The sequence below is a fragment of the Acanthochromis polyacanthus genome, chromosome 5 (genome assembly GCF_021347895.1).
Source record: "Acanthochromis polyacanthus isolate Apoly-LR-REF ecotype Palm Island chromosome 5, KAUST_Apoly_ChrSc, whole genome shotgun sequence".
In the NCBI taxonomy this organism is placed as follows: domain Eukaryota; kingdom Metazoa; phylum Chordata; class Actinopteri; family Pomacentridae; genus Acanthochromis; species Acanthochromis polyacanthus.
In genome coordinates, this window is record NC_067117.1 from 23,947,727 (window position 1) to 23,974,684 (window position 26,958).

Here is a 26,958-nt window from a genome sequence, read left to right on the forward strand (position 1 = left end):
CGGTCTGGGTCAAAAATGCCAGAGCTGATTTTTTGCCCCAGTCCACCCCTGCATTCAATCCTGGTGCAAGGTGCTGAACTAATAATGAGGCTTGGCTGCTTGGTGAGTATTCAGTTTATTCTGTAAAGATTCAGAAGTGTAGAAAGGATGATACAACAGTGCTTTATGATCAGACTATTTCATAAAAGTTTTTAAGTGATCATAACACCGTAAGTCCAGATTCCATTTATCTCAAACCAAAATAAATTTGTAACATTCGACACAAGTGCATACACTGCTGGTAGGAGATCAACCTCCAATTTCACTTTGGATGGTATAGCACCGTTCTTAGCTATTAGCAGCTTAACAAAGATGCAGCTTAGTAGGATTCATGTAGTGACTGTATGTTTATATAAACACAAGAAAATTCAGAGGAGAGCAAAGGTCTCCTCATTTGGCTCTCTAGCTAGCACAATATCTCACTCTGTCAGTGTCTAGGGATCAAATTGATAATTTTGCTTTTATCAGCAATTTGCCAGTAACAATATTTCATACAATTACAGCTTAAAGTTAAACATCTCCAAGTGTACAGAAAGCAGCACAAGATTTTTTCACAGATATAGACCAACAGTGACCATCAATGCACTGGCGTGTTTTTTTTTTTGTTCTTTTTCTGGACAGCACGGTAGCTGGAAAGCAAGGTGATGGACAGACAGGTCATATAAACACATGGACAGAGCTGAGTAAGGCAACGTTAGCGTGACAGGCTTCTCTCTGTTCAGTTTGCAGGGCAGTGTAGTGTATTGATCTTGACAGAGCTGTCAATACCTTTACTGTGGAGCAGTGTGATTTTTAGCATTGCTGTCTTCATTAGTGCATTGTATATAGTCTCTTGCGTGTAGCTGAACTGCAAAAGTGATCACCAACATTTATACAGATCTAAATAAAACATGTTTGATTGCATCTGGACTTACAGTGACTATAGAAGAGTAAGTAGAATTGAAAAAACCGAATAACGGAAAAAGTAAAATTCAAGGCAGTGCTGAAGTACTGGTTGCTAAAAAAGTAAAAAATATCACAAAGCCAACAATAACATTTCCTTGACACATCTTTTGTTTGTCCAGTCAGTACAAACCCTCTTTTATAGTGCAGTTTCAATCATATATATATTTCTCCCTCTGACCCAAAAACAATATCTCTCGGCCCATATCCTACCCTATCTTCGCTCATTCAAGTCAGTTTTCCAGTCAGTGTGCGTCTTTTCTCTTTCTTTTCTTTGATCCCTCGTACTGACCTCATTGTGCACCCTCCCCACACAACCACAAAGAAGCATGAAAGGCTTAAACATCACAGGACTCAAAGGTGAGAAGTTCTTTTCTTTTGACGATGGCAGGAAGTGATGGCAGATGGAAAAAGAGGAGGAGGAGGAGAAGGCAGAGGAGGAGGGGTGGGGGGTATTCACAGTTACAGTCAGAGTCCAACGGTCCAGCTACAATCACATCTGCTGTCATTATGAACACTCATGTTTTTTTTTTTCTCTTTTCTTTTCTTTTTTCTTTATTTCAGACTACGGCAAGGGAAGCAAGCCAGCCTTTAAACATCGTGTTCCTCTGGCGAGGCTGGGCCGCTTCATCACACCTCCAGCAGCTCCATCCTCAGGCGATCCCTATCAGCAACACAAACGCACACAGACAGGCAAACACAACATGCACAAATCGTGAGGACGCCATTGGAAAGTTGTAGTTGCATTGCATTTACTGTTGTATTGTTAGCAAGGAGTAAAAAGAGGCCTGTGTGTGGGTTAACTTGCTTTTTGGAAATCCATCTCACCAAAGACAATTGTCATGATTTATTCACATATATTAGCATGCGCTCTCGATCTATAATTCAGCAACCGGGACTCCTACTTATCTAAAAATAGCTTCTTAAACACAGACCTTTGATTGCCTGAATAAGCTACTCAGCATGAGTACCTGTACGCACTTCTCCTGCTTCTTTTCTACTGTACATCATGCAGCAGCCGCAACAAACAACAAGCTGTCATGCTTTCATCATTCCATCTGTCTTACATTGTTTTTGCTTTCTTGACTGATAAATGGCACTAAGCTTGTAAAATATCACAAGGCGCCGTGAATGAAAAGTGTATCTTACTTTAGTAGTTGGTAAATTGATTGTTATGACTCAAGTACCTGGCCTGATTGGCATCATTCTGTTGTTCAATGAGTGCCTGGCTGGCCACTGGCTGCTGGTGGTCCTCTCCTCGCTCTGACCAGGGGTCCTGCAGGTCTCCCGGCTGCGCTGACTGCTCAGCTTGGCCTCGCTCGTCGCTCCCCTCGGATCCCATCAGACCCAGCAGCGGTGCGTATGAATCCTGCCACACAGCCCGCTGCCCTGAGTTCAGTCCTGCTTCTCCTTCAAGGTGCTTGTTCATGTCTTGCTCAACAAGTTTCTTTTGGGTCGCCGGAGGCTCTTTCGGTGACTCGGCCCCTGCGTCTCCGGGGCCTCTCGCGTCCTCTGACTCTGCGGGCGGTCGCTGATAGGTCTCCAACCACTTCAGCTGGCCGTTCTTGTGGCTGTACCGGCTGTCACTGAACCAGCGCACCACCTCAGACTTAGGAAGGCCTGTCTGGACGCTTAACTCCTCGTACTGCTGACTGCTGGGCCAGCGGGTGTTGGAGAAAACCTGCCGGAGGACGTGCAGCTGCTGCGGTGTCTTGTTGCCCCACGGGGGTGAGAAAGACGACTGACAAGCCGACACCTCGGCAATCTCAGACCTGTGTTCGTGATGTACAATCTCAGATGTAGTCTCTGCTTCATTCATCTTCAGCCTCTTGAAGTTGATCTTGATGGGGTCAACTTTGAGCTCTGGGCAGCTTCTGTCGCCGCAAAACGGGTCCTCTTCCTTAATGAGCTGCTGTAAGATTGACATGCCTTTTATGGGAAAGTCTTTGTTGCATTTACCCTCATCTAAAATGGATGAGCTGCTTTTTGTAATGACAGTGGTGCTGGTGCTTTCAGTAGGGGATTTGCTGGCATGATTCAGGTTAGGGACACTGTCATTACAGGTAGTATTGGGGTATTCACTGCTAATACTGCTGTTGTTGATCTTGTGAATGTAACTGTTGTGTTCATTGTTGGGCTTCGCGGTGGGGGCCGGCTCTTGTGCACTGATGATGCTGCTGTTGTGATTGTTACAGGTGACGTTGGATTTGCTGGTGTTGTCGATGATCACTTGACTGTTGGTACTTTTGGAACCTTCCAATCCGATTGGTAAACTGTTGCTTTTGACATTTGGTTTGTCGTTGGTGTCAGTAACACAGTGCTCATCATTATTGCTAATGTTAGTAGAGCATGCAGCAATGCTGTTGATGCTGTTGGTTGGGCTGCTGCTGTGCACCGGTTTCTTGGTGACAGTGTCAACACCATTACTACTGCTGGAATAGCTGCTGATGCTGCTGCTACTACTGCAACTGCTGCTGCTACTGCTGCTTTGACTGCTGCTGGTGCTACTGACACAACCGGTGCTTCCAGGCATGTCCAGGCCATTGCTCTTGTCTGGCTCCACAGTGGGTTCAGAATTCTTGGTCAGTACCTGTGTTGTTCTGACTACAGATGGAAACCTTGGGGGGACAATTGGAGTAGAATACGAGACCCTGGTGACATGCGGGTTGGTTGACATGTTGGCCTGTGTGGCCATGACTCCGAGAGGCCTGGGCTTTAAACTGCCGTATGGAACTTTGGCCATCTGAAAGTTTGGTCCTTTTGAGCCTGGATGGGCAGTGACAGTGTGGTGGGTTACAAAGTGATTGACATGCCGTGGTGTAGTGGGTTGCTTTTGGGGTGCTCCACCTTGGAACACGGTGTTGAACATTTTCCTTCTGGCCTCTTCGATCTCTTCGGGAGACCAGCTTATGCCCTGCTTGAGCCTTTGGGCAGTAAACCACAGTTTGATCTGCTCTTCGGGGAACTCTGAAACCACCGTTAGGTAGCAGAGCTCGGCTTTGGTCGGGTAGGGGAACTTGCCAAAGGATGTTTTGAGAAAGCTGCTGGTGTCCATGGCAGCATCGTAGGTGGGGATGCTGCTGAGGGGATCATCACCTTTGGAAGGTCTTTATTGGAATTGGAGGAAGGGGGAGAGTAAAGGGAGGGAGTGTGCTGGTGAAAGACTTGGTTGGACACTGTCGTCGTAATCACATGAGTGACAGTGGTCCTCGGCATAGCTGGGGCAGCAGCAGAAACACTGAGAGCCCCGTTTTGGAGTTCAGGCACATTTGTCAGCATGCTGGGGTCTACATCCTTTCCAGTGTCTATCTTCCGTACCTCCACGGTGTGAGAAACCACAATCTTTTTGTGCTCTCCCTTGGCTTTCATCATCTTTGCGATTGGTGTTTTGGTGAGGGAGATCCCAGATTCTCGGGATTCTTCTCTGCTGTCCGTGAAGAGGCTTTGCTCCACAGTTGTTACTCCATCCCTCTTGTTGACGGCTAGAGAGGCAGTAGCCAAGCCCTCCATTATCTTAGGGTGGGCGGTGGCATTATGCAGCGCGAGCGCCTCGAATCGGACGACAGACACCCCACAGTTCAGGCAGTAGAAGGTGGGCTGGGTCCTGAAGTCTAAGTGGCAGTTGTGCATGTGATCCAGAAAGTAGTTGAGATCTCTGGACTCGAAAGAGCAAGTCTGACAGCTGTATGTGCCTCCTTTCTGCATCTCACTGCCACTTTCAGATTTGGAGGAGCTGTGAGAGAAATGGCCAGACTCTTCTCCAGAGATGCTGAGTATGCTATCTTCTGGGATTGTTGGTAGGAGTTCTGGTAGCGAGCCCAGTATGATTTCCTCACGCACATGTTTGGATTTGGATGGTATCATGCAGGGTACAGTGGATTTCCTCTTGCTGGCCATAGTGCGGCTTTGTGTAAATGGGAGCGTGAGTGATTGGTTGTCCGGTGTGATGAGAACAGAGGGTGGGTGGATAGTGGAGAGGGTTGAATGGAGTTTAGTGTCATGGACCAGCCACTATAATATCACAGTGTTGCTTCATGCCTTCTGCCACTTTAGGACTGCTGTCACATGGACAAGTTTAACAGCTCCCCGGGAACCTGCGAGGAAAGAGGACAAAAGAGAAAGACATGTGACTCTTTCAGCCCGTCTTTAACGTAGCAGTTACAGAAAGAGAAACGGCAGTCAGGCACAGCAAGAAGATAGAAAACAGAGGAGTGTAATGTGAGAACCGGGAATTTGATCATTCACTGTGAACACGATGCAAATGAGAAATAAAAACCTGACAAACATGAAAAGCAGATTTGTAGTCTGAAATATTTATACATGACATATTACAGTGAGCTGGATGCAGAGGAAGCTGGTAGCTCCACACAGGGATATACGTGTAGGTGGAAATACAGTGTGATCAGTGTAGGTAGTATTTATCAACAATTACAGCACCAAAATAAAAGAGCGTTGGGCTTTCTTTAAAAACGTTATTTCACATTATGCTCATAATTAAAAGAGAAGGTCACATTTAACGACTTTACAGAAAGAGGCAGCGTGAATCCCACTCACTTGACATTGTGCAAAAAAAAAGGCATCAAGAAAATTTATTCACATTTTAAAAAATGCATTGGGCTGATTTCTTAAATACTGTGAAAATGTTTACTCTTAAGTATATCAAGGGAATCTAAATAGAGAAAGATTTGCAACAGTAAAAATAATTTAGCGCTGAACTTGCACACACACAAAGACACACACACGGCTTCGAACAATACAGCCTGTCAGTGTGTTCTGGTTATTTACTTGGATTTACGGACTTCTGTCTAGCTGTCACTCTTTATGAATTCAGAAAAAAGGCCGTAACAATCGACAAAGCCAGAAATGACAGACTAATCTCAGTGATATTTGTTGGGGTTTTTTTCTCCCTGCTGCCACGGGATTGGCTCTTTTAGAAAATAATGGTATGTGACCTTAGGATTATTTTTAGTAGAGCTTAATGATATTAACAAAATGTGGCATTAAAAACGCAGCTAAATACTGGAGCTAATATCACAAACATAAATATGATGAGCTGGGTTTGTTGCCTCCCACCAGGAAAGGGTTAATCTCAGTAGATAAACATCGTCCACAGACCACCCTGGGGATTTTACACCTATTGAGTGGGATGCACTTCACTACAAATTGATAGTGTCGAATGTGTCTAACCTTCGCAACTGTTTCACATTGTCTCAGTTACTGCAAATATGCAAAATATCCACACAGGTTTGTATCAGCCAAAAATAAATCTGTTTGCATTGTGTGTGAGTGTGCATGATTATTTTAAATGAAGGGGATATATTTATTTTCTGTTCCACATTTGTCACATGCATGTGCTTGTCCTTTGCTTTGATATTATAAAGGAGACATATGAAGGTTAAATGCCTTTCCCTGTGAGCATTTTACTGTCACACTTGGATATAAGCCATGTGTTTTATATTGCAACTTACAGTGCACCTTAGAGGCAGAATGTAGTGTCAAGATAGAAATAAGGTGACTAGCGTGTCTGATGTGTGTGTCGCAGCAGCCAGCCAACAACAGCACAGTGGAGGACTTGAAATATTCTCCTAAGGTTACTACAAATACGTCGGAAGCCACGTACAAGCTGCCGGCTCGATCTGTCTCATCCTACATTTGTTCAGCCAGCGGCACGGCGATGCACGCATGCACACAAACACAATACACACATCCCTGCGTGCACAAACCCATTAGCAAACCACTTCCACTGGCTTTCCCTTCCTGTAATGCTCCAGCCATAAGGATGGATATGGATTGTAGCTGCAGTCTTCAATGTTTCTCATCTGCACTATTCTAAAGCATTCCTCTGTTCTGTCACAAAGCCACAAATATTCAACACTGTTTGTCGGACAAGACAATGGATACATGGTAGTCAGTGTTTCATCAGCGGTGCGGCTGGATTTAGCAGCCGTTTTTGACACTGTAAAGTACAAAGCATGTGAGATAAATGAGAGAAAATATCAAAGTAGAAGCGCAGCTCTGCAGCCTTCTGCCCTCTGCATGAACTTTTGACACACACACACACAGAATGTCTGCATACACTCTCATCTTCATATCCAACGCTGGAGAAGCGCTGATGTGTGACATGCTGCTGAAAAACTGGTCTCATCCTATCATCATCTATCCATATCAGTCAGGCTTTACCTTCTCCTGCAAGCTCATTACTTTGGTAAAAACAAAAACTCCAGAGCCGCAACCTGCTTTCTATCCAAACCCAGCATACCTCAACACCTTGTACTGCAGCCTGCTGGTTACAAAGAAAATCATTTCACGTACTTTCAGCAGATTTCTGTGTTTGTACACAGGCGAAAGCACTTTCACAGACTTTTATTTTACTGCATCCACGTGCACGTTCACCATGGCCGGCTGGATGGTAAATAAAAGATGAACCTGTTCCAGAATTAAAACCCTCAAATGACTGCATAACAGTACACACTGATCCCAGACAGGCTGTGACGTCCTCCTTCTAACTACCTCTTTTTCATTTCTACCGACGGCTGCTGCTTTCTGACAGAGTTTTTTAAAAAAAACAAAAAACAAACCTAAAACAAAACAAAACAAACAAACAACAAAAAACTAGGTCACCAGCATCTTATGCAGTAATCCCGGTTCACTGCATCCAGACGCGGGCATGTGCTGTATGTTTTGCCGCCAGAGAGGTCATGATATCCTCTGACAGCACACTCGATTAACCCCTGGTGAGGACACGGCGTTCATTGAGTTTGTTCCACTGAATGAGGGATTTAGAAGTCAGCTTTCACGCAACAGAGGGATGTAGTCATGCACATCTGAAACATCTGTGTGAGAGATGTCACTGTAGAAGTTTGTGAAAAAGCAGTGTTGGTTCAGTTTGGCATATTTGATTTGATTATGTTGTTTGTCTGACAGACAGTGAGCTATATGTTCCAGAAATAAACCGATGGAGGGGGTAATTTGCTGTGGGCTGTGGCTGGTGTGGCAGCCCCCGCAGGGGACGGCGGGCTGTGACGACACAGACGCTGGCCTAGAACAGAAGCTCCCCTCCCCGAAAAAACACTCCACTTCCTGCATGAGAAAACCTAAGACGAGGCAAAAGTTGAGAAAGGTTACATAAAGAATCAGGTCACCTATCAAAAGAATGGGCTGCTTTATCTGGCGAGCGAGACGTGCAATCAGACACAAGACGAGGGCTTCCCAGACAGGGAGCCATTGAATGGTTCCCTCTGAAAAGCCCGGCCTTGTGTTTCAGCGGCGAAGGTAGACAACGCTCAGACGATCACTGTCCCCGGTGTGTCGTATGTCCTCGCACTGGCACTGGCTCCGTGGAGCAGGGGGAGGAAACTCTTTTCATCTCAGCGGACCAGGGGAGTCGTATCTGAAGTGAGGGAAAGTGGCAGAGCTCTCAGACTCGCTTTCTGAACACCCACGAGAGAGGCCTTGTTCGCCGGACTTCAACCACGTTTGAACCATTCAACTTTTTGAAAATAAGCGTTTCCAAACAAATGGGATTAGGCTAGGTTTAAATTCTGATGCGGTTTATACGTTCCGCCTGATTTAATAGCAGCCTTAAGATTTACAGGAGGGCCTCCCTTATGCTCTCTTACGCTGTCATTTCCATGACAATATTATATTTACATCTCATTAATATTTAATTATATTCTCTACACTTTTAAATGGCAAACAGCTGAGCGCACTGCTCCCATTTCAGCAAACCAGTTGAAAGAAAGCAGCATGTATTCGCTTTCATCACCTCATAAACTGCTGCAGTAATTACAATATTACAACACGAAAAACATGCCCAATCTACAGCGAGCTGCTACCGACGGAAAAGGGAGGCGAGGCTGCAAAGTGGTTGCTAGACATTAAAATTTAATTCAAAACAGTCCACTGATTCAGACACTCCCAGATCATTGGGTCACCTACAGTTGACATTAACAAACAGAGATTGGTGTTTTTGTTGTGCCGCCTGTCACATGAATGAGAATGTGAAGGCTGGAGGAGGAAGAAGGACAAAGGAAGACAAAACTCAGACATTTGGGAGTGAAGTGAGAGGATGACTGATGATGATGACAGGCTGTGCTGTTTCAATATTCCTCCCTGCTGACACCTCGTAGGCACACATCTCCACACGCGCTCCTCACACACTCCCTCCTCACCTCCACAACATTTAGCACCTGCACCGTTCTGAAAATCTTTCTCTTTGAACTGAATAACTGGCAAGGAGTCTCTCGGTGTGACAGTCGCAGAAGAGCTAAGAGGGGTGGAAAAAAGGGAAAAAAAGAAGAAGAAGCATAAATTCTCTCACTTATGACAACATTTGTTTCGTGTGTAATTTGCTCTGACAGTGATCCGCCGCTGTCTTGAGAGTCTTGCTTCGAAAACCAGCTCCCCATTCCCCCTTAAAAAAAATGACCTGCAGTCCGCTGGGGGTCGGGTTCAGAGAGGGGGAAACTCCTGACAGATACATTTGAATGATCAAAAAATCTGTTTAGTGGGAAGATTTTCTGCCAAATGTCCATTAAATAGATTAACGTCATGTGAGTGGATCAGCTGGACACCCAAATATAAGCCAGAGACAGAGAGCAATTACTGTCTTGCACAGAGAAGAGATTGGGAACAATGGCGCCTCATTTATAAGGGAAACGTGATACAGTGCTGGGAGCCTTTAGACGGCTGACTGTGGAATTGTTTTGTTTCCTGCGTGTCTGAGTATCTCCTAGTGTCCATCATGCTGCCGGTGTGGACCAATGTGAGGTTCTCCCTGACAGTAAGGTGCTACAGGTTTCGGTTTGGAGACATATTTGTGTCTGAATGCCACTGTACGCTTGCCGGCATGAATAAGAGTCGAGCTACGGTGTTACGTGTACAGAAAAACAATTCAGAGTCATCAGGGTCATTAGCACAGAGCTAATACGGCGCACAAGTGCTCAGCATCTTCGCCGCCCGTCCAGCTGAAGATATACGTGTTTCAGTGTGTGGTCTCCATTGTGGGCGCCTATTTTTTTTCCCTCCTTTACATGGGTGTGTTTGTATGCGTATTAGTGTCTGAATGTCTGAGACGCAGGTGTTGTCAGCCAGCTTGTCCGCGTCCTGCTCCTCCGCCTCGTACACCCTCACTCTCCCCCCCTGTACCTCCATGACTGCAGCCTCGTCCACTGGGAGACCGGTCGGTGGTGCCACTCATGTGTTAACATCGCCATGGCAACCCCTCTCTTCCCCTTGCCCACCACGCCACACACACAGCAGAGGCACTCGCCCGCACCCACCAACCTCAAGACGCACACATACACACTGAATTCCTTGGACTGCATCCGGTGCAGGACAAACTTAATCCACATGCCCTGCCAGCCATCTTTGAAAAGTCCATTCATGGTTTAAGTCTCTTTCAGATAACTTTGGGTGAGGTCTGCAACAACGACTTCGCCCTTTTCTCTCTCGTTCGGGGCGTGTAGACACAAAAATCTCTTCTGCACTGTTCTTCTGCGTATGACAGGGACTGATGAAAGAAATATCGCAGCCGAGCAGGCTACAAATGACCTGCTGTCAGTGTTATTGTCTTGCTAAATGAGTGCCGAGGCCTGCAGACTGAGGCGGTACAGTACATACCTACTGCACTCTGCCCGTCTGAGCATCTTTGTTGGATGGCCCCGTTTTGTGTTAATATGAGCACTTACTGTTGAAATCGCACATTGTTCTCCCAACCCTTCTATCTGTGGCCCAGATGAATGACAGACAAATAAACCATGGTGCGCAGAGAAAAAAAATCTGAGTCATGCATCCTTTTACATCACTTTTGATGAATAACTTCTTCAGTTCTGTAGCCAAGACTACAGGCATTCATTTGGCAACTTAAGAAGAAAAGGAAGAAAGATGGCGGCATACCGCACATTGTACTGTCCGTCCTAAAATGGCTGACATCACAGCCTCTTCTAACTGCCAAAGCCTGGCAAATGCCAGCTCCTGCTGACCAAACCTTTCTTACATGGGACAGAGAAAGTGGCAGGGGCTCTTTCCCCCACTAGCCCCAAGGTTTCCCCCCCCTCCATCACTGCATGGACGTTTCTTTTCGTTGGAACTGTGCAAACATGCTGTTTTAGTGGGGCTTTTGAGCGGTCTGGGCTTCGATACGGCATTGGTCCGATGACAAAAGCAAAACCAAAAAGGATGAAAGACCCAAATAAAAGTGAACCTGTATAGAACGCCGTCTTTTCTGTTGGGGAAAAATAGGAGTCAGCATTGTGTTTCGGAGACTTTTCTGTGAGGATCATGAGGTATGCCGCTATCATGAATGCTTGTTTGTATAAAAAACGGCTGCAAAATAGATCTGGTTGGCATTAGATAGTTGATTTTCTTCCCTGAACTCAAGGAATGTTTTACACTCCATGTCTGCTAAATCTGCAAATCATGACCATATGACCTTCCTTGGTATTCTCTGGCACGGGATTCATTTTGAGCTGTGGGAGGCACTCACAAACATAACATCCACAGTGACTGCAGTTAGAAATCAGAGCACCAAATCCTGAAAAGTACAGTACTGCAGGTATACGGGGGGCAGCATGTGAGGAGATGCTGTTTTTCAGAGGGGAGTGGGCACTCTTGGCCCACTACATTGTGTCTGTGTATACAAACACTCCGCTGTGGCCATAACGAAAACTATGAGCTGTGCCTAATTGCAGGGAGTGCGGGATGAAAGGCAATATGCCTGGCCTCATTAGAGCAGTTCCGAGAAGGGAGATGGAAGACCGTTCCCAGGGATCCACAAAAGGGAATTGACATTCCCCCAGTGTAAGCGTCCTGCTGGAGTGAAAACCTCCACACACAGTGAACTCACCGGGCCAAGCTGAACCCAGTCTGCCGGAGCTGCACAGCAAGAGCTCATTTACCTTTGTTTTGCCCATCATCACAGACGCCTGCAAAATTAACTATCGGAGTGCAGCAATGTCCACTGGAGTCACTCCCCACAGAAACACCTACACTCTCAGGAAAACCTCAATGGCAAAAGAGTTGCGCAGTCATTTCCATGACCTACATTATATGTAACCGGCTTACATGCTTAAATAATTAAAAATACATTCCAAAAATTACTGGTGAATCATGCTTGTCTAGCTGTCTGCTCGAATAATTTGGGGTTGTCTCTTGTGTTGTGGACATCGGACCCACACATGATTCACAGAGGCAACATTAGTCAGTGCAGAGGTCCCTCCCCTGAAGGCAGAGGGAGACACATGGCATTCAAACCTGGGTCAATATTTATGTACAGACAGAAAATGTGACCTACAGGAACTGATATTTTTCCAATACGACGCCTCACCGATCATCCACAGTTTACAAAATATCTCCTGAAATGAGCAGCTCTGCCTACTGTACTGTACATGTTTCAGTGTGTGTATGGGGGGACTTGTATGGGTTTAGAAGAAGCAGTTTGAGTTTTAGACCCTCGGAGTGAGGATATTTTGAACCTGTGCTCTCTGTTTCACAGCCCTTTGAGGGTTTCAGGGGTTAATGTTAGAGTTAGGTTTAGATTACGTGAAGGGTTGAGGTCCGGCACTTGAATGGTAAGATTCAGTGAAGGGGTTAGAGAATGCATTATGTCAATGAATGTCCTCACAGAGGTTGTGTGTGTGTGTGTGTGTGTGTGTGTGTGTGTGTGTGTGTGTGTGTGTGTGTGTGTGTGTGTGTGTAGGGCAGCAGCACATGTTGGTAGGAGGAAGAGAAGGAAATGAAAGAAAAAGAGTCCTATGCATAGAAACACAGGCCTACATTTCAGCTCTGGCACAAGGAGGAAATTTGTAGAGAGCGAGCGATCAATACATGTAAATTGATACTTGGCGTACAGTTTGAACATCTATGAACTCGGAGGCTTTTTTCCCAATAAAAAACAGTCGATACGGCTGCTATAGCGCTGCGTTCAGAAGTCTTTCACAACTAAGAGCACTCACACTCGCAGCACAGTGGGGAAATACAGCGCGTTGTGCAATAAAATAAGCAGATACGCCACATTGTATAGCGCGAGAAGGAGCGCAAATTGAGCCAGACGTTGTTGTAACTGTAACAAACTGACGAGTTAACCCGTTTAGCTCCATTCACAAGGCTGTGGGGCAACACACCGCCTTGGAGCCGACTTGCCAAAGGCGATCTGGCACTCTATATAACCTTATGAATATTCCCAAAAATCCTCCACCCCCCTCCTCCACCTACTGTCGCCATTTTATACATTGGCGACTTCATATAAACTGCCTTCACTACAGCACCAGATGAAAATTCAATATTCAATAGCGAGACATAATTTCAGTAAACAACTTTGGAGATCGCACCTCGTCAGTAATGAGACGTATTCGTGTTTTGTAAGAGTAGATGGGTCCTTACCTCAGCAGTCGCTGGGAAAAAATGGAATCCGACATTAATATATAAATGAATAATATTGGATTAGCTCCGATCGTTGCGCTTTGAGAAGAAGAGGAGGCGAGCAGGGGGTGGGAGCTCTCCTCAAGTGAACCCGGTGAACTGGCGTGAACCCGTCAGTGACCACGGCAAGGTACATTACATTACATTACCTTTCCACCTCTCCGCTACACTGTATGAAGACGGCAAAACAACTATGGTCGGCGGTGCAGGACGAGGCAGCTCCAAAAAAATTATAGCGAGTGTATTTCCTATGAACACGTGATACGGAGCGTCATCCAAAATCCAAAAGCCCTTTCATCTAAAATTTTGGAGAGGGGCGGGGAGGAGATGGGGATGTGTGTGCGTGCGTGTGTGTATGTGCTTGTGGAAGGGGGAGGAGGGTACGTATACTGAGCCCGGTGCACATTTGGGTATATCGTTATAGGGGTTCACCGGGTTATACATAGCTACAATGGCGTCGGCGAGCAGACCGAGCAGATGGATTATATTGTGTGAATTTGGAATTTGACAGGAGTTCAGTGATTTGCAGTTTCACTGAGCTTCATCACCCAAAAGGTCCTTTTAATTAGGTCACATGTTTTTTTTTTCAATAGATGGCTGTCGTCTTCACACAAAAAAATCTCTTGATGGGCTACTATGAATATTAATCGTGTGGGGAATTGTCATTTAAAGCACAGGCCTATTAGCCTACCGGCTCAAAATAGACATTTACGCACACGCGTAATAGTGGCAGAGCAATTTACACACACACACACACACACACACACACACACACACACACACACACACACACACACACACACACACACACACACACACACACACACACACACAGTAACTGTAGCCTAGTTGGAAGTGTCCGTTTATACAGTAAGAACACATGAAGACGTTTTCCCTGAATCAGATTACCAGTGCTACTCATGCGTTGTTGTGTAAAATAACGTTTGTGCGGCTACGACCCTCATGACCTTGTTGGCCTTCTGTGCGTAAAAGCGCACACGGAAAAGCGCACAAGCCCAAAGCAGACAGAGATGAGCTTAGAATAAAAGTCTGATAGAAAAAAAAGGTAAACAACGAATAACTATATGTTCCAAAAATGTAGAATCATAAGAAAAAAGTACATCCAGAAGTCACAGCTGTATAAGATGCATCTTATATATTATAGGAATATAGAATTCACATTGTGTATGATTAGCTCACTCTAATGCCACTGAGTATTATGGACAAATTGTATGTCTACTTATGATTATTCTAGCAACATAACGGTTTTATACATGTATACATTAGACTCTATGTATGTGTAACAGGTAGGGAGACTGTAGCTGGAGGCTACACTGAACATCACACTAGTAAATGCAATTTAAATGTAATGTCAATGTCTGCTCTAATGCAGGATGTAGGGTGAAAACATGCCTGTAGTATTTACAGAACATGGATTTGCTCTTCCCTCCCAGTTTGTCCTGACTGGGTTCAGACGTTGCCTGTAGCAGTGTACAGTCAGGAAACACAAAGATTATCCACCAGGAAGATGAATCACCCAACAGTAAAACAAAAACCCACCTTGTGGCTCCGGTGTGCAGGAGGGAGACATGAAGTCGTGCATGATCTGTTGAAGTGCTGAGATCAGAGATACATGCTGAGTTCTAATGCCTGAGAGCAGTATCAGAGTTTGAGCTGTATATTATTTGCATTCTGTGTTATTTGTTGGGCTGTTTAGAGGTATGCAGTGGGAGAACTGGGCCTTTTTGAAGTGTGTTTCTTTTTACCTTAACCTCAATCTAAGTTTGTCACTAAAATCACCCTAATTTTCTCCCTTGAAAACTGACAAAAGTGCTCAACTATTCACTAGGCCTTTCCAGGTACAAAATGAAAAGTCACACTTTTCTGTGACATCTGTTTTATTTTTTTAATCCAGATTTCTATTGTTTTGTGAAAATTTGGATGAAAACATTCATTGTGTTGACTCGTGTCTAAGTCCTTTACAATAAAAAACTGAATCTCAGCAGTTATGCAACACTGTTTTCTGTAAACCAGCAGCACCACTGATGAGCTACCAGCATATTAAAAGGCATAAAATAACAAAATGCAGTTCCTTTGCACCAGATAAGCAAGTTAGAAAAACATTTTTTCTGTGTGTATTTTCACCCTACAGTGCCAGAAAGCAGCAGGCCAGACTGTGTGGATCCACTCTGGGATCCGTGAGATCAGGAAAACCCGTCGGAGTGGGAGCTCCTGCTCGGCCTGCTCTGTGGTGTAACCGGATCAGGGCAGAGCAGAGGGACGAACAGCAGCTTGTTTGCCTCCAAACGAGCCAATGAGACCCGCTTTACATTAGACTGACAGCGCGACTCAACGAGCCCGGAGCCGACGTTCCGGTTTGACAAACGTCCGGCAGCCAATACGGAGCCACGACAGACAGGAACGGAGGGAAACGACAAAATACGAATTTTTCCTGCTGCAGGTTAAAACGTTACCTGTTCTCTGCGGTACAGCGAAGTTTATCGGACGGGAAGAGAAGCGCAGCAATGGCCCTGTCGCAGTGCCTGGAGGACTCACCTCTGAGGGCGGCTCCCAGACTCACCGGGGCCGGTGAGCTGAACCTGCAGGAGGTGTACAACGAGAGGCATCGGCTGGCTCTGGAGGAGCTGCTGTCCGGGGGGCTGGATAACTTTTTGGACTTCCTCCGCAGAGAGAAGATCTCCAACTTTCTGTCGGACGATGAGATCCAGCGGATCCGGGGCGCAGCGGTGCCCCCGCGGTGCACGTCCGTCCACGGGGACGACCCGGGGCTGGAGCAGTCGCTCAGCAGCTCCGTGGACTGCTCCTCCGTCACCTATTTCCCCGAAGTGTCGGACGTGGAGCCGCCGCTGCTGGAGATGGGGTGGCCCGCCTTCACCGCGGGGTCCTACCGGGGAGTGACCCGGGCCGTGGCGCACTTCCAGCCCAGCTACGGGGAGTGTATCTACAGCTGCAAGGAGGCCGCCAGGCGCATGATAAAAAGTGCCAAAGAGGTAAACTTTTTTTTTTTTTTAAACAACTTACCAAAAAAATATATGTTGTAAGTCATTATAATTTACTAACTAATTCTAATATTTTCTTAAAATGTTGTATCCTGCTCTCATATTTCCCCCTTATTTTTAATATTACATATATTTATTTGTGTTTTATTTTCTATTCCACCATTATTTCACATTATTGCACTACTCTTGTGTAACTGTCCTGTAGCTCTCATGGAATTTTCCACACTTAAAGATGATACATAGGAATAACTAGGAATTTTCTTTGGGGGTGGTTGGTTTTGGCAGCAAAAATATTTGACATTTTATCATCAAGCCCAAAATGAGTCAGTGTGTGTTTGAAGTCACTTTCTGAAACGTTCCTGGAGGGAAAACTCAAAACTCTACATCTTCTTTGAATACACAGCACATTGTCCCAGTGGAATTTCTTTGATCAGTGTGAATATTAGAAGTTCAGGTTCTTTTTTGAAATCTTGATTAGAATAAATCACTGACCACGCAGATTAGAAGAAAAAAACAAAACAAAAGCAGAGCATGAATATTTATTGTGATGCTCCTGATGGGAGCTGTCAGTCCAGCCTCTGGTTTTTGAACGGAGACATTCCAGTATGGAGGGAATTTGCGGCTTCAGCAGCACCTCAGGCCTGTGTAGAACCTGCGTACCAGATGTGCCTCGACTTGCTTCAGCTCCCTGCCATGAAAATTTGCTTTCTCACTTTCATTAGAAATCTTTAAACGCTGGATTTCCTCTCTGGCTTACAGCTAAAAGGCGGTGCTGTGTACATATAATGTGCTGATTGCTAGTTGAAACCTTAGAAAAATAGTCTAATCCAGAATATAACTGTAGGATCGTTGTTCTTTTGTAATGTTAAACCATCAGTGCACTCAGTCTTTATTGTACAAAGGAGCCACTGACTGTAACCACACAGCGTGCACGTACACCAGCTCAGAAGAACAGCCTGTCCTGTATCTCTGTGAATTTTAACTGTTTTACACCCTCCTAAAAAAAAAAAAAAGCATCCACACACTGCCATCCAAGTAAGGCGGGGTGCTTATGACAAAGCAGCATGTGGATAGCACCAGTTTGAGGCAATAAATCAAAGATATGTAAACATCCGTGTCTAATCCTCGACACGCAACCTTCACCGCAGCATGTGAAATTCTATTCCTCCTCGCAAAAAAAAAAAAGAAGAGAGAATTCTTGGTGCAAAACAAAGCTTAGGAAAATGGAGGCAAACCCTACAGTGCACCTACTTATCTCCTGTATAAAAGTCATTTGTTTGCTGACCAAGCGTTACCGCCGATTGCCATGGTAACAGACCACAGTCAATAGAAAGCTCATCAGCACACACATTACAGGGAGTGTGTCTGACAGAGATTCGCAGCTCTGTTTGAATAAGGCCTTGTATTTGATAATAATGAAAACACAATCATGTGCTACATCTGGAAGAGCACGGCTGCAGCCCTAAAAGGAATTCTATTATATTACCTCTGTAATTTTCCACTGCAGGTGATTGCCATAGTTACTGACTCCCTCACAGACCTGGATATCTTTAGGGATCTCCAGGAGGCATGCTCCCACCGCAGAGTCCCCGTCTACATCCTGCTGGACCAATCATGCGCTCCTGCTTTCCTCAAGATGTGCAGAAATGCCAACGTTCGCCTAGATGACCTTCAGGTATGTGGTTGGTACGGTTGAGCTGGGTGTGGCTCTGTGTGCTCAACATGAACACCACACGGCATCATATTAAAACGTGCTTTCAATTTCGACAGCAAATGAGAGTGCGAACCATAACTGGCACGACTTATTACATGCGATCCGGAGCGAGGATCACTGGGGAAGTTCATGAGAGGTTCATGCTGATTGATGGAAACAGAGTGGCTACAGGCTCCTACAGGTAAAAGCCTGCCAACCATTTCATCTAATGTCAGATACTTGTACTATTATGGGGCCTGTGTCTCCTCCAGATTTATCAGACTAAAGAAATCCGGTTTTCTTGCTGGATTTGGGCAGTGGTAGCTGCTTATTTTCAGTCGTGCGTGTTGTTAAATCCTATTCCGGTTCTTTCAGGTTCAACTGGACTGATGGTAAACTGAACAGCAGCAACCTTATTGAGCTTTCTGGTCAGATAACAGAGAAATTTGACGAGGAGTTCCGCATCCTCTACGCACAGTCGCTCCCTCTGAACACTCGTAGACCCGCCAGCGTCCGCAACAGTGGCATCTATGAGGACCTCCTCGTCAAACACTCCCCTCACCTGGCCAGAGAGAGGTCTGTGGAGCCAGCGTGTCTGACCAGCACACCCAGCCGGAAGCCCCAGATGTTAGCAGTGCAGCTTCCATGTGAACACTCGTCTCCGGATCATCACATCGCCAGTCCGCTGTCCGACTCCTCCACTGTTAAAGAGGACTGGATGGAGCAGCAGGAGGAGATCCTGGCTGGCAGCACGACTCGACATCTCCCTGCAGAGAAACAGGCGGTGACCTCCAGTGCCGTCTCCTGCCACGCCTCAACTCAGACCAGCCGCTCGGTGGCAGACGGTGACACCCAGACTGACCTCCAGCTCACGCAACATCCCAGCCTCGTTACACCGACGAGCTCAGGGCCAAAGCAGGACACGTCGCACTCCTTGGCGTCCTCCAGGCAGATCTCGCCCACCCAGGCAGTTCCAGACACCACTTTAAAGGACTGCTTCCATAAGCTGACCAAAGAGCGCCAGTACCACTACTCAACCATCCGCTCCAAGCTGGAACACATGGTGACCGCCCTGTCCGAGCGGCGCGAGCTAGCGGACGTCACCAACATGACTCAGGGGCTTGGCACTCGCAGCAGGCAGAGGGTATACAAGGACTGTGAGCAGGAACCAAATCCCAGACTGCCTGTTGAAAGTGTGGGCATGGGCACGTGGCCAAGAGCCAGATGTGTACACTAGCTTGTCTTCAGGGATTTTAGTGATGTAGGGTAGAGAGGGAAGAGCCGTTTCTCTGCTCCAAATACATGTTTTTGGCTTAAGCAGTACAATTCCAGCTTTATTCTCTTCGTCTAATTTTCCGCAGCGCCCACTTTTGTCCTTTTCATGTTGTGTCCTGTCCATGTCGAAACAATTTTTGGTGAAGAGGGAACAGAATTGCAATTGACGTTAACGTCTTGCAGAAATTTCAACCAAAGACACGGTGCAATAATCATGTTTTGACCATGTCAGTGTAATGAATATCATTAGCTGAGGTGGTTAAGACTGGATAATACCTGCTGAAGTGCGAGTGAAAATGCATTCAAGTGCTGTTTTGGTGATTTAAATCAAATTTGGCTGCTGTAGCTACGGGGGGAACATCATCCTGGAGAGGCAGCTGGCTCTCACTGTGCCTTGCAAATAAATAGAGTAGTATTTTGCTATATTACTGCCTTGTTTTCACATTTCCTAATTACGCACCCTTTGTTTGCCCGTTTATCCTCACTGTATTTAAAATTGCTGTCAAAATCTCACCGAGAAGAGCTCAGAAAATATTTGCTCAGAAGTCACACAAGGAAACCAACCACAGCAAAGTGACTTCACAAAGAGAACGAGCACCTGCGCTTCAGCACTGCGGCGCCTTCGTGCAATTAGTCGAGAGGCAGCATCTGTGATACTGGCACCTTTTCTGATTGCGCCGCCAATCACAGTCGCTGTCCAGGGTGAATTTTAGAGAAGGAGCTCTGTCACAGATTACAAGCATAGATTAGTATGAATGCTAAATACACACTTCTTTGCCCACACACACACACAGATGGGATTTTGTAGCTGCTGACTGTATTACTATTTATATTCGTTTTCCACAGAGATTCAAGAAGTAATAGCTTAAAAGAGAGAAATGGCTTTTTTATGCATCAGTCAAACAGGATTTGGCATTTGTGCAACGCTCCATATTGGCAGCAGTTAAAGTTGTTCTGTTATCAATTGAATCACGGCTGCACACGAGTGCAATGCGCCGCTGAGCCGGCCACAAACACCGTCTCAGTCTTCATATCTCTCACTTAAGCACAAAGGTCCTACAGTAAATATCACAACATGTCGACGCCTTGGCTCCGGTGTGAAGAACGCCCTCAGTTATAAATGTATTACTCACTCCGAGCTTTATGTGGCTAAAGTTTAACTACATCGGAGAGATGAGGTGCAGCTATTCCATCACTAGACTTACAGGTGGCTTCGCTGACAAGTAGGAGACCCGCTGGATGTGGTTTCAGTCCAGGACGCACAGCTGGAGTCAGTAAGTGATTGTCTAAGACATCAATTAACTTCAGTAAATGTCTTTCCTACAGTCTCATAGTTTTAAATAAAGTAAACAATCCTCCTGGTATCATGCTGTAATGCAAAGTTCATGTTTTTTTTTTTTTACTGTTTATTGTACAGCAGAAATGTAGATTTTTACAGATAGTTCAAATTCAAAGATAAAGGGACATATTATAAAATGTCTTACTGTAGATTAACTAACTGATGAGACATTTCCATATAGAGCATGTAAAATCTGTATTTTACCTTTCATATTTAATTCAATTTAACATAATATTTCTCAAAGGTGTATTTATGTTGTACAGTATAGGAATAATTCTTCAAATGTAGTCAGTCGTTTTTTGTGATAACATTTTGGAAATTTACTATTGTTTTGTAGTGAAAAGTAAAGCTACTGCATTTTCTTGCACTGTACTTATAACTCCACAGCATTTATCTTGTAGCTATAATTTACAAAATGCAAATTAATCTGATGATGATGTATTTAGTCAATAAGTTTTAATTGTTTGGTCTATTTAACATCCAAAAACAAAGCGAAAACTGCAGTTTCTCAGAGTCCAAAGTGACATTTTTAAATATCTCTCTTTGCCTGACCAGCCGTCCAAACACTAATATTCAATTTACAGTCTTATAAATCGAGGCCAAACAAAGCTCAGTTCAATTATTCAGTAGTGAAAATACTTTGACAATTCATTTTTTTACCAATAAATTAGCTACGACTCTATTAATATAAATTATATTAATGCGATGCACTGTTACATAAACGTCTCATGGGAATATGAAGCTTTTAAATCTCACGCAGATGCAACAATAAAATGGTCTTAATGCAAAAGTGACACCAAGTCACAGGTATGTATAAATAAAATGACATTCATAGTCGATTTTGCTCACGATTATTGTGACTAAAAAACTGATATTATTATTTTGACATATATGCAAACTTATAAAAAGCTAAACTATAAAAAAATATATAAATACAGGTGCTGCATGTCATAATAAAGATGTTATATCTATAAAATACGCATAAATTATAATTCTTTTCTTGATGTTGGTAGAGTGTTTCCCTATTTTATGATGAAATTAAGGTGCAATCCACTTGCTATGTGAGAGTGTGCACTGAATAGTTATTTATCATATCACATATGCATTATTCACATTATATCAATGTTTAAATTTTAAAATGTCAATTATCGCCTATGTAAATACCTCATGACACCTCACTTCAAACCAGCATATTTGATATTTTGATTTACATTTGGCTGTGTAATTTTACATTTCAGCGCTAATTTTCAAATTAAATAATTGACTTGTTCATTACAGAGACGCCTCGCCCACTAATATCAAATAATGAATCAAATGGCTGCTATTAGAAATTGGTACTGTTTGATATTGTGTCAGAAAAGCTACCTCTAGGCTGGACTTACAAAGAAAAAAAATGTAAAATATCACAAAAAATGTACTATTTCACTGAAATAAAATTTCACTAATGAATTACAGAATAAACAATCAGTGCTACAATTGCTTTCAGTGCACAACAAGCCGCATTATTCCCACTAAATGCAGCCTTCAAACTATTACAGTGCAATAAGGTAAGAACAGCAGGCCCTCCAGCGGCTCCTCCTGCGGTGCCTCAGTCTCCTACCAGGCAAACACATCAAAAGCCGCTGCATTCATTATGTAAAATGGCGCAGCTGAAGGGAATTGATCTACAACTAAATACAATGGTGGTAATATGTGAGAGAATGGTATTTGATTTTAACTGTCTGCTGCAAAGCAACCACTGGCTGTAATCAAGGAAGCAGTGGGGGATCCTCAGCACCACAGTCTGCACCCACAGCATTAGGCTCGGCTCACTGGGAAACACAGAAGCTCGCGTATTCCACCTCGCGCGGGACAATTAAAAAACTATAGCTATGATTTACTTTTTAATTGTCTTTTTTTTCCCTCCCCTTTAATTAAAGTGCTTATTTTAACACGAGATCCCGCTTGTGATGAGCTCTAACACTAGCAAGACTCGGCCACCAGAGAGAGCCCCGTCCTCAGATATAACACGCTCTCTGGTTCATTGTGTGTCCTCCTTTATTCCTCTCACAGAGATGTGTTGGCACTCTGGAAATACCACTGGTTTATAATGAGATACGCCAAAGTCTTTCACAGCAAAAACACTTTAAAGAATAATCACGAATAGGCGGGAATTTTAAACGCTTTTGCAGATTTTTAATTCAGTTCTAGTGGCTCTCTCATGCTTGTTCAATGCTAATTTTTAAATAAAGGTGGACGTCGCATAAACGGAAACAGCCACAGTCTGATGTCCTCATCAGGTCACTTATGATCCCAGGAGAACTGTAGTGGCAGAACCTCTCCTGCTGCATGCTGGGTAAAATCCTTGTGGATGTCAGCATGTCTGACAGAGGGTGTAACACTATATCCCACCAAATATTGTGTTAAGCTCTAATCCAGTTAGTCAGCACGCGCATGCTATTGTGCATCATCACAAATCACGTCCGTCCACATGTAAAATGTCTTTTACACGGCAGGTGTGTTTTCAGAAGGCTGGAGCTCCTGCTGAATGCCAAAAGCATGCTAATCTGGAGTTCTTTTGTGTGTAATATTACGTGTTTCTTTGGAAAATCCTGTGATTTCAGTGTATACAAATGCAGATTTTATACGCTTTTTTTATCCTTTAGCAGCCCTCCCTCTTGTCCTCCTCAGAGTCCCACAGGACAGAATAGATCAGGAAGATGCAGGCAGACAGAACCCGTCACACAATTGATTATTGGATTTATATCCGTCATTGTGTACATCTTTGTAGGCTCAACGCCCGAGTATGAATGCACCGACCGGACCTCTAACTGCAACTCAGGGTCTTTATTGTGGCATTTTATTATTATATACACTGAATGGACAATTAGACCGGTGGAATTTGTGTCAAATGTTCATACTTTGGCTCTGGCCCCTGGAAGTAGCAAACATCAGATCTGGCTTGTGACACTGACGGACGGAGTGGAACGGCTCTCCTGATGCTGAACATAAACCTTTTAATTACTGCAAACATGGTTGATGAGTTTGAAGCTTGATTACTTGGCCTTCATTAGTCAGATTGTGAGCTATAGTGACTCCCAGAGGCCCAATTTGGCATCTCTAAACACTGCCAGCCTCTGCGTTAAGCAATTACATTGACCCTACAGTACACCCAAACAGGTGTGCGCACACACAAACAGCATCACGTACATGCACTCCTGCTCTTTATCAGGCTGAACGCAGGAATTTCAGCATGTTCTTTAATTTGCAGGAAGAGCCTGACTAAAAGAAAACACTGATAAAATGTGCTTACTGTGCTGAGTCCTAGTTTGTTGAACTCATGCCTGTCATAATGACTTCATGTTTGCTGTGCCATCTTGGTTTTTGTTTTTCCATCAGGGCGGCCGGCGGTTGTCACTGCACCGAGGAGGGAGCGTTCTGCCTCAGGCCACAACACACTGATAATGAATGTTCAGCTCATTGGAAAATGAAGTGTGTCTGAATTATGTGGTCAGGTTCTGGCCGTTGTTTGGGTGTGTGAGTCAGACGCAGCGACATGCGCGGACGTTCAGTTTGCACAACACTCAGTCACTTCCCGTGCAGTAATGCTGATGCGAGGCCGCACTCAGGCTTATGCAGGTGGACGGCATTGTTGATAAGCTCTTTGTGCTAAACTGCATGTTGAGCTTTAGCGCTGCTGTCCGGCAGCAGCCTTTGCTGCTATTTTTAGCCGGGTACAGCTGCTCCTTAGCACCCACCCTTAAACCAGCCATTCACTGCTGATTTATGACACAAGCCCATGAGAAACAGCTGTAGTGTTTTTGCCACTTGGGTGTCCAAGAAAGTGCAGAAGCTGAGCTGTATCGGGGATGGTGTATATTTTTTGGTCTAATGTGATGCCCCCTCACATCAGCTGACATCAGTGTTCAGCGCAGTTATCAGTAAGTGGGATGCCACACACTGTTGGACGTTAAAACCACAAGTGTGGAGCGTCCGGTGCTGCAGCGATGAGTCAGAGTACAGTCACAGCACAACCTGAGTCCAACACAAGTTCAGCACTTGTGGCGAGCAGCTCCCCCACAACACCATGCATCCCGACACGTTAGCTCAGCATGCGTGGTGTCTACATCTGAACAGTAACAATATATTTTGTTTATCAGACGGACTTCCTGTTCTGACTCAAAGTGTTCGGTTAGAGCAGAAAAGTGATTCTCGGAACTTTGTGTTTTGTAGAATAAAACATACAGATGTGTCATTTTGTTAGTTACTCCTCCCTTGACACTCTAAGATAAAAACATGTTCATAGTCATAGAAATTGTCACGGGCTGTCCTGGTGTGTGTGTGTTTCTGTGTTTGGGAGTGGGCACTAAACACACACTTCCCTCAGCCCCACTGTAGCGGCTGAGCTTAAGTTTAGCTTATCACTGTCAGTTTGTTGTCTGCATTATTCAAAAGGACACCTTATCAGCTGGGGGCGACTCGTATTAGCCTCCTCCACTGCGTGCGCAACACAATGATGCTCTACGCTGTTCCACATTAACTCTGGTGTCTATTTCAGCAGCTCTCTATCCATTTATTGATGTATGTCCTCCATTGATCCCAGCATTGATTTGCCATGCAATCCATTACCCATCTGTCTGTTTCAGCGGGCTTTTAAATGATCCATCAGATTGAGCTATTAAGGGGAGTAGTGGTGAAGTCCAAAGGTTGGTGATACATTCAGGGAGAGAGGAATGCTCTCTCAGTGTGTTTGGGGGTTGGGTACAGGTGCTGTCAGACATTTGGAAGCTACACAATGTTGTGAGATTTACACAACTGTAGTACTGAGTGCTGATTATCAATCAAAAACATTTAAGTGCAGGATTGAATCCAAAATCTGTACAGCTTGGTGTCAGTCCTCAATATATTTTTGGCACCAAACAAGACAGAGCATCAGAAGCTGTGAATCTGTGAATTAATTGAATCATGCCCATGTTTGTATTAGTTCTGCCATCCTTGTATAGTTGCATATAGTTTAAAAAAAACAAACACATAAAAAAACAAAAATGGCAACAAATATCTGCTCAGATTCTGAATGTTGACAGCTCCTGGATTTAAACCTAATTTGTACCATTTTTTAAAAGCATTTTAAACTTCTTTTGTTAAATAAACAGAGATTTCTTAGAACATCGTTTTTGTTTTTTGTTTTTTCAAATTCTTCAAGTAGGGTTTTGAAAAAAGTATGAGATGGACTACGGAATGGGTGCCAAAACTCAGAAACTGTATCAACAATTCTCCTGAGCTTGCCCCAGTTCAAAGGTAATTGCATTTGCCTCATTTAACTGAATTTAATTGGAAGAGTTTGACACTAATATTTGACAACAGTATTTGTTTTTATGCTGAGAGTTAAAGAAGAAGTTAGAAGCACTCGAATATTATTCTGTTAAGGGTGAAGTTTTAGCTAGAAAGTGAATCTTTACAATTAAAATAGAATAAAAAACATTCAGATTTACGTCATTTATTTAACCTGTACATAAACTAGCATACAAAACCAAGATAATTCAAAACTATCGGGTAAAGAAGACTCCAAGTCCACTGTGCTCTCTTTGAAATCAAAGGTCTAGTGGTAGATGTGCTTTTTAGTGTGAGGATGTCTAAAACATGACAAGGGACCTTGTATGTCTTTTGTAATTTTTTTATTTAGTCTCATTTTGTCCCTTTTCTTATGTTTGTATATACACTACCATTCAAAAGTTAGGGGTCACTTAGAAATGTTCTTATTGTTGAAAGGAAAGCATTTTTTTCAGTTGTTAATGTGGTAAATGACTATTCTAGCTGGAAACGGCTGATTTTAATAGAATATCTCCATAGGGGTACAGAGGAACATTTCCAGCAACCATCACTCCTGTGTTCTAATGCTACATTGTGTTAGCTAATGGTGTTGAAAGGCTAACTGATGATTTAAAAAACCTTTGTGCAATTATGTTAGCACATGAATTAAAGTGTGGAAAACATGAAATTGTCTGGGTGACCCCAAACTTTTACATATTTCAAATTATCTGCCAGTTAGTTTTATTAACATATAATTGTTTCACTGTGAATTGAGTAAAACTAATTCAACGATGGCAATAAAAACTGTTTATAAAACAAACAAACAAAAAAAAGCAGAGAAAGAGAACTCATTTGAGTAAACTTTAAAATGCTTGGTCATCAAGCTAAAATCAGGTTGTGTTTCTTCTGACATTTTGGAGCTTTTCACCTGACAACAGCAG

At 44.1% G+C, this 26,958-nt stretch overlaps 2 protein-coding genes across 2 annotated transcripts; one reads left to right on the forward strand and one right to left on the reverse strand.

Annotated features, from left to right (window-relative positions):
- Window positions 1–96: 96 nt before the first annotated feature.
- zhx3a (zinc fingers and homeoboxes 3a) lies at window positions 97–16,074 on the reverse strand. Its single transcript, XM_051948215.1, is given in 4 exon segments — window positions 97–1,645; window positions 2,169–4,071; window positions 4,074–5,075; window positions 15,958–16,074. Coding segments are annotated over 3 exon segments (2,742 nt in total). The 5' UTR covers window positions 4,879–5,075; window positions 15,958–16,074; the 3' UTR covers window positions 97–1,611.
- Window positions 15,549–19,814, forward strand: fam83d (family with sequence similarity 83 member D). The gene is made up of 4 exons (XM_022189360.2): window positions 15,549–16,412; window positions 17,929–18,096; window positions 18,192–18,316; window positions 18,490–19,814. The coding sequence occupies exons 1-4, from the start codon at window positions 15,927–15,929 to the stop codon at window positions 19,349–19,351; spliced, it is 1,641 nt and encodes a 546-aa protein (XP_022045052.2). The 5' UTR covers window positions 15,549–15,926; the 3' UTR covers window positions 19,352–19,814.
- Window positions 19,815–26,958: the final 7,144 nt, after the last annotated feature.